The sequence below is a fragment of the Echiichthys vipera genome (assembly GCF_963691815.1).
Source record: "Echiichthys vipera genome assembly, chromosome: 4".
NCBI lineage: Eukaryota > Metazoa > Chordata > Actinopteri > Perciformes > Trachinidae > Echiichthys > Echiichthys vipera.
In genome coordinates, this window is record NC_139829.1 from 19,312,372 (window position 1) to 19,321,390 (window position 9,019).

At 37.6% G+C, this 9,019-nt stretch overlaps 1 protein-coding gene across 1 annotated transcript; it reads left to right on the top strand.

Annotated features, from left to right (window-relative positions):
• Nucleotides 1–3,855: 3,855 nt before the first annotated feature.
• Nucleotides 3,856–8,771, top strand: rfk (riboflavin kinase). The gene is made up of 4 exons (XM_083913120.1): nucleotides 3,856–4,350; nucleotides 6,292–6,443; nucleotides 6,661–6,763; nucleotides 6,945–8,771. Exons 1-4 carry the CDS (start codon nucleotides 4,269–4,271, stop codon nucleotides 7,115–7,117), a joined length of 510 nt encoding a protein of 169 aa, XP_083769246.1. The 5' UTR covers nucleotides 3,856–4,268; the 3' UTR covers nucleotides 7,118–8,771.
• Nucleotides 8,772–9,019: the final 248 nt, after the last annotated feature.

The window sequence follows — 9,019 nt, forward strand, 5'->3', positions numbered from 1 at the left end:
CAGAATAAAAAAGAGTAGAACACAACATTGTTGCCATCGCAAAGAGCTGTAGGGGCTAACTTCCACATAAGCTTCTGAAACAAACGACTTGCTGGGAGGTGAGGTTTTGTGACAAACAAGCAGTGGAGTCGTAAACATGGAGCTGTGTCTTTTATGCCTTGCTGCTAGAGAGGAATTGATGATTGCTGGATTAAATTATTCAATATCTCTATTAGTAAGTCTTCAGAGTTTTAAGACTAGTCAGTGTGACACTTTACGGCCACTGACGTGTGTTGTCACCATAATAACAACAACAACCACAAGTTACTCTTGAACCAGTCAAATGACCACAGCACACAGTTCAATGTCTGTTCTACTCATATTTTATTAAAATGGGTACAGTATAGACGGTGCATACTGTGAAGGTTGAGATGTCTACTTTTATTAGCGTTTTCTTATATTTGTAAACATTTGTTTGTGGCTTGCAAGGTATTAATTTGTTGTAAAATATGTCTAATGTTTTACTTCATTAAAGATTCGTTCCTCCTCGACAGTCTCTGTAAAAAGTCAACTATACATCGCACATTACCCCCCGCACTGACTTGTTTTGATTTTTTTATAATATCAAACCACAGTGAATTCCTTCATCTTTTTTGACACCCCGTAATGTCAAAGTGAATTGACAAAATGAATCACATATAAAAGCGCTGGTTTCATATGTAGCAATAATTTGCCATCAGTCTATATGACATATCCAAATACCTTACTAGCATCTGATGGGATGAGATTTTTAATGGTTAAAAAAGGAACTAAAGCATTTCACGACTCCAGTGACATGAAATCATAAATGTATATATATATTATTGTTGCGATGTATGAGTAATATATACCGTATATACATTACTCATAAATCTCAACAATACAAATTTAATGGAAATAAAATACAACAAAGTAATGAAAATAGAAATTAAGTAGCCTCAATTCTTGAGAGGAGGACTTCAAGAAGCTTCAGTGTGAGTTCAGCATGCAAGCTGCACTTTATAAGTCTTTAACAGGTCTTGCTGGAATGTGGATATTCTTCAAAACACACTGGCATCTTGATCTCAGTCTTGGCAGAAGACTTGAGAAGTGGAGGGAAAGCGTGAGGACGTGACGTCACGACATTAAATGTAGTCTATTTCTTTTTCCAGAGCCTTTCACTGAGCAATCTTACAATTACGCAAACATCATTCGTGTAACTAGAAAATAATTGTCCCATTGCACCACTGTGAACTTTTCGGAAGCTTCTTTTTTTTAACAAACTTTATTGTGAACAATATTCTGACCTGTACAAAATGTTAGTACAGGGAGGAGTTTTAAAGTGCTCATAAACATACAGTTTGATTCATAAGAAGAAATATTCAACTGATATCATCTGCCACTGTTGTGCATAGTGTTCTTCAAGATCTAAGAAAGTCTTTAAAGGATGAATATGTAGAATCTTTATTAAAAGCTATATTTAAAAATAAATAAATAAATATGGCATCATGGCAAAAACCAGTCATTGCAGGCCAAGCATTCACTCCATGGACTGAGATAAAGAAGTTCAACGGCATTAAAACGCACGCCCAAATGGCTACGTTTCTCCTTGATAGGTAAGCTAACTTTCATGTTTACTTAGCTGTAACGGCTAACGGTAACTGTCAGTCAAACTCTGCAATACTTGTTTTTATGGTGTGATTGCTGGAGGGGACGGGTTCTCTGACCAACCTGGCAACGCAACTGCTTTTAATTATTTTTGTTGTTGCGACTACGATCTTGAGACATTAGATGGCAGTGTTCTGCTCATTCTCCATCTTCAACCTTTAAAGCTTTTTTTGTTTTTAAATACTTTACATACAGCATCATAGAATGTCTGAAGTTCAGCATAAAACATTTTTTTCCTGGGAATAACCTGAATAAATTTGGCCTTGTGAATATGATATTTGCCCAAAAGACACAGCAGAGGTCCCTTGGTGTCTACCGGAAGCCGTATTTCAGGGGCGGGACTTTGATTCCTGTTGCAATGAATGTGAAAGACATCAGCTGACAGGAAGTTAACAAGGACTGGTTCTGGCTCATCTGCAGGAGAGAGATGGAGGGGAGTGGCTCATGAAAACCAGGTCAGGTGACAAAGAAAAAAAAACAGGAACATTCACCAAACACACACACTGGACTACACACAATACAAACTTCTAATAAAATTTGAAGCTCAGGTTTTTTGTGCTCATGCTTTATGCCTGAATTAATCGATATGGTAAAAGAATTTCATGAAATTCACTACTATTTATTTCTATTTACAGTGGATGCATTTATACAAAACTTTGTCAGTTTTATTTATTATTATTATTATTATTATTATTATTATTATTATTATTATTATTATAACCAATAATTGTTTTTTGTTTTCTTTTTTCTTCCTTTTATATCTTATTCTGTTGAGGCACCAAATATCCATAATATAATGATACATTCTAGAGGTTTTACTTTTAGTCCTTTGGAGTTTCTTACCACTCCTGATCTATGCTATATTCTCTCCCTTTGTGCTAATAAAGAGTAGTCAGTCTGTCTGGACTGAGTCTTTGGTCTGGACCATGGTTTGGGTGCTTTGGAGAGAATGGTACTCATGTCGCCCTCGTGTGGTTGTATTTAAACGCCAAAGGAAGCGAAGAAGTTATATATATTTCCAATTCATTTTAAACACATGATACATGTCAACCACGTTACATGAACTGAATACTGATGAAGTGCACATTGGTGAAAGAAAATGTTACACTAAAAAAAAATTGTTGATGTTTTGAAATTTGAAATGTAAGCTAGTTTCTGATTTTGAAACACCATCAAAATTAGTCTACTGGTAATTAAACAATGTAACAACCTGCAACTGCAAACTGCAACAACCTTAAATGGCCAATTTCACCTCACATAAAATAAGTTAATTTGAAAATAATGAACAATGTTTATCCAGCTGCTGAAACATTGCAGATATGACTTCATTTATAAGTAGATCCTTGTGGATTTTTTGTTTGAAAGAACCTGAAACTACTGAATACTTGTTTTTGTCTTTCTTGTTTTTAAAATTTTCAGGATCTCTACAGCTGACTAGGTAGATTTCATAATAATTAGTAATCTTTCATTTGTATTATTTCGGGTTTTGATTTATATGGATGGACTCCCGAAGGCATGTATGATATGGTGAATATAATATCGTTATGGTAAATATCATATTCATAAATGCAAATGGAAAAAGAGTAAACCTTTATTCATTTGTCTCAAGAATGAATGTAAAATATATCATCATTAAGCAAAGAACGAGCTAGTCCAAACCCGTCAAATTAAAGAAAAATGTAATTCAATTTCAATTAATTTAATTTTTTTAATATATATGGAAAAGCAATGCTTTCATTCTGTACCCCTCAAAACGCCCCGTGGGTGCATTAATATTTTTAAATTTAGCTTTTAATAAATATTCTACATATTCAACCTTTAAATATGCATGTGGATATAGACTGATATCTTATGTTGTTTCATATGCAAGCTACCGTTCCCGTTCCCTGCGTGAATTTGTAAACTTAAATTGTCCAATAAATAAATAAATAAATAGGCTAAATGAGTAAATAAGACTGGCTTATTAAGGGGCGACAGTAAACCCTTTCTAGAACGTACCTTTTTCTCTTATTGCTCAAGGGTAACGCTTCGGTTTAAAACCCTGCGTCATATTTACCCAGATGGGTCCATGAATGCCTCATTTGTGATTGCGAGATGTCCTTAAACGTTTGAACGCAACACGTGACTCCCGGCCGGCCCGCTTTTGATGACGCGTCCAATTACGTCAGCAGAAGAGTTAAGTGAAGCTGATGATGTGTGCGACACATGTAACATCCCCACCTGTGAGCACAAGGTCTTCGTCCTCCCCGTCACCTGACCTGAGTGGACCTCACTGAAGCCGGGGCCGTTATCTTCCGAGTAACTGTAACCGAAATCTGCTGGAAAAAACCGTTTTTAGTAACAAGGTGCGTCTGCTGAAGCTAACAGTAGCTACCTTAGCTTAGCATAGCCGGTGAACTTTCACCATCGATAATCAACTTTATCCAACTCGAGCTAACCAGGCAGGTACAGCTGTTTGCTACAGGCTTTGGACTCTACAAGGGTAATATTTCTGTCTCGCTAACCGTCAAAGGGTCAGTAGTGCCGCTTATTAGCTGGTCCGACTTCCTTCGAGGTCATTCTGTAGCGTCCACATATTGACAGCTGTTATCGGGAAGCTAGTCATGAAGAGCCTTCCGTATTTCTGCCGAGGGGAGGTCATCCGAGGCTTCGGCAGAGGAAGCAAAGAGCTGGGGATCCCCACAGGTGAGTTGATTATCTGGCTTTAATCTGCATGAGCTCACCCTCAACGTAGTTTAACGTGACGTACATGCACGTTAGTTTAGTGTGTGTCGGTGCACAGTCATTTAACCAGAGTAGATCATTAACATTGGCAGTCTGAGACTATGGCCTCAATATCTGCCAGCCTGTGTCGCAGATCAGAGGCGATTCTAGAGTCTTCTGGGGGCCCAGGCAAAAATTAACAGGGGGGCCCTGGAACCAGTCTTCATCACCATTATGTTATAAATAATCTGACACCAACAAAAAATGTGTGAAATGTAAAAATGTGCTTTATTTCAAAAGTGCACATTTTAGTTATTTTCAAAATATGAATATAAGCATTTCAAAGAAACCTTGAACAGCAGTAGGTAGAATCAGGTGGGGCCCCCTTAGGGAGGTCAAGTCTCCTACTGTCATTGCAAACTTTGCGCATTGTCACTGCTAGTATAAAATTTGTCAGCTCCGGGGGGCCCCTACTGGCCTTGGGCCCCAAGCACTTGCCTGCTCGCAAGCGACGCCACTTCGGCCGTTACCTGATTATCATCCATAATCACTGAAGATGTTTACTTACCGACTTGCACTGAGAAGCATTGATTGTGACACATTTCTTTATGCCTCGTCTTTTTTCTTGACTGCCATAAATGTGAGTTGAGCAACAGAACTTTCCAGGGATGGGTAATTATGCCATGTGATCGTAATCAATCAAAACATACAAATGAGTAATGACCTGATCGTTGTCACGTCCAGTGTATTAAAAAGCAAATCTGAACCTTGTAAGGATAAATGGGGAGCGTGTCTATGTTCCACCAACACTACCAAAAAAAAGAATCACCTGCCAAACCTTTTTTTTTTTTTTCCCACAGATGAAAAAGAAAAAACTTAGGGAACAAATATTAAGGAACTAATACAGATTATTCTGGAGTTTCTTCTCACTTACTTTTAATTCTTAAACGAAAGAAAACAATTTATCTCAGATTTAAATGTTGTTTTTCTCACTTGCGCTCCAAGGGCTTGAGTAAAATTCTGAGCGTGGGGTCGGCCTACTGCTCCATTTCAACGGTCTTCAGAAGCTTCCAGCAAAAGTGACAAAATAAACACTGAAGGTTCAATAGGCTCTGTCTGTATCTGTATGTAAGGTTGAGCATAATTGAGCCTTAACTGTGCTTTACCAACGAACACAATGATGCGGAACACAGAGCCTAATTTTGATAAGGGGGACATTTCATAGTAATGAGGGAACATAGGGAAGACCCCGATAAATGTCATTCACCCTGACATTTGACCTCAGAAAAGACATGCAGTGTTAAACAGCATTTTGTAGGTTGAGATCTTAAACTAGACTATTTTGACGTTAAGTCAGCCTTAACCAATAATATTAAGACACACTTCTGTATATTAACAAACATAATTTAGGCACAATCCGAGCACATTATGTTTTTTTAATTTTCCAGAAAACTGTCAAACCATATGGTAAGTTGCTTCATTTATCCAACAACAGTGAACACAGTTTCATTGAATATAAAAGCTATATTCTTGAGCAGATAATGACTATGCAGAGCTTCTAAACAATTAAGACATTTGCTGAAAGTACCAAGTGTGTTACTCTCTGTAACAAATTGTCAACAATATGAAAAAAACCTTTCATGGATTTGTAGCCTTTGGTATCTTAACACCTCCTGTTTCTTCTGGCTTATACGTCATCACCCCTCGGAGTTTTTGTTTTGTTCAATTGCTTTTGAGTATATTTATGACAAAATCTGCAGTAAACACGCTGCATCTTTTTGAAATACGAGTCGCGGGGAAACGCCCGTATAAACAGACATCAGGACCACGTCAATGTTCTTCATGCTCGTATGTGTAGTGGTGCCGGTACCCTTACATGTTAATCTTCATCTTGCCTTCTCCCTTTCTCTCTCCCATCTCCAGCTAACTTCCCTGACTCAGTGGTGGACAATCTTCCAGCAGATATTAGCACAGGGATCTACTACGGCTGGGCCTGCGTCGGAAATGGTGATGTCTACAAGATGGTGATGAGCATTGGCTGGAACCCTTACTACAAAAATACTAAGAAATCTATGGTCAGTACAAGTAAAGCAGCATTCACTGCAAATTTATTTTTGTGTTTTGGTCAGAAAGAAAGTGTACATCACATTTTTCAGCTTTTATTATACAACTACTTAATATAAGTCCGAGCTGACTGCAAGCCATTCAATACATTTTTTTATAACATAAGATAAATGCAGTACATTATATTTGACAGCTGTAGTAAAGAATACATATTTATTTTTATTCTAGGAGACCCACGTGATTCACACATTCAAAGAGGACTTTTATGGGGAGGTTCTCAGTGTCGTCATGGTGGGCTACATCCGTCCTGAGAGAAGCTACAGCTCACTTGGTATGATCTCTCTCCCACAAACATTTTTGTTGTTTGCACTCAAAGGTCTAAGATTTCCCATGCCTCCAAATGTGATCTTTTCATGATTCCCCCCTTCCTACACACTCACTAGTCTTATCTTTGCACCACCTGTCTTCTTTTCTGCAAGTTTTAATCTCTCTCCCATTTCTGTTCCTTACAGAAGCGCTCATTGCAGCCATAAACAATGACATTGAGGAGGCCAAGGTCGCGCTGGAGCTCCCAGAGCATTTAAAACTGAAAGACGACAACTTCTTCACTAGTGCTCCCAGCTCGTTGCCAGCCCTTCCCCCCACCACCGCATCCACATCACAGACTATTATGAATGGTCACTGACTGCTGGCTGTGACTGTAGCACTTTGTGGGCACACACACAAGAAAGACACAGAGGTTTCAATATACACCCAGGTGTATGCACTGATTGAAATGCACAGCCTTATTCAGAGATCTCAGCTGTCATCATTGCTGCACATGGACATGATCATAAACCACCTATCTTTTTTTTTATTATTATGTTTTTCTTTTACTTCCTACATCTTTCCTGTATGGGTTTCTTAAAGACAACCAGTCACGTAATAAATGTTATTGTATATTTCCATACCAGATTGCCTCATCTAACAGCATAACTGTTTGAATTTGGTCCTGGTCCTGCTGTATATTTGGAATCTTTTATTGTGAGAAGGTACCTAATAATTCAGATTGTGTGATGAGGGACACTTTGTAATAATCTGTATGTAAAGACACAAATAGACCGTGAACTCAACCCTGAACACTATCTAGCCAAGGTTGTCAATGCTTATCTCCTTTTCTGTTGATATTTTGTTTCTTAGATGGTTAGAGAGAATGTCTGGGCATTTTCATCTTTTAAATAAGACACCGCTCACACTGCTGGATAACTTTATGAAACAATGTGGCTAAATACAAGGCATCTGCATGAAGTTGGGGAGATTAAATTAAAACATTTTGTGAATGCAATGGCATGAAAGTATCCTTACTTTCTGTCTTTCCCTTCCAGTGTGAAACAAGCCCTCTAGCGCTAATCACTGCCCTAAAAAAAGAATGATCCTGTTACATTCAGCCGATGGAGAATGGAAGATGATCGGAGAAACACTGGCTGAATAAGCAAGCACATTCTTATGCATGTCTGTTTTGTTTTTGTGTTGTTTTTTCCCACTGCAACTCGCCTGATACTCAAACCTACAGTCTACACTCTGTGGGTTTGTAAAACATTGATAGGTGATACAGGATGAAGTAGAAGGTCCACAGGTCTAGTACCCTGCTCTGATAATTTGAAGGGCAACAGTCTGAAGTGTATGACCTCAAAGTTATACCATAAATATATATTAAAAAAAAAACGATCCTGCAGAAAAGGCTACAATACGCATACTATTCTTGATATTTATATATATTACAGTTTCATGGGGTCTTCAAAATCTTAAAAAATGTGTTCAAAAACTGTTCACTCGTTACAGCATGTGTGTCTGTGTCAACAAGATGACACTTAACCTTACCTACAACTAGAAGTGTGTAATGTTCTTTGAACCGTTGTTAATAAGCGTTCGACTGAGTCTAGCTATGTGATTTTGGATTTTGACTACTGCATAATAGTATTATTTAGGGGGTAAAATGTATTATTGCAACTTATGAATGTTGGCATTTATAATGCAATAATAGCTAGTATCTGTTTATCATGTTGAATTCTACATTATCCATTATATTCATCTTCTAAGGCACTTACGGAAATCTCACTGTAACTTAATTGTGATGTGCTGCTTCTTCAAACCTGCAAAGATTTTAAGAGGGATGTTTCCATAACTATAAACGTTTGTCCCAACTGCATTGCTGCAGTAGGGTTAAATGTTGTCTAGTCATTTGTTGCAACTACTCATTCAAGTTTTTACAGGGACCAGCATTACTTCATGTAGAGAAAAAGGTTCAGCACTTTTATGTTTTCATTCTTGTGTTATCTGTAATTTAATCAAATAAATAGTTTGATCAAAATACTTTCCCATTTTGTTTTTGCCACGTGTTAGGGTATGGCTCAATGAAAATTACATTTATTAAATTTATAAAGCATTAAAGACAAGATAAACTAGAGACCAACCACTGTTATTGTGGAAAGTAAGATTTTCTACATTTTCCTCTAATCCAGTCGCAAGAAGCCTTAATCTGCTTGGCATTTTCAGTCTTGCATGGTATGAAGAACTTAAGAAGAGCTTTTGTGTCCTTCGAGTCCAC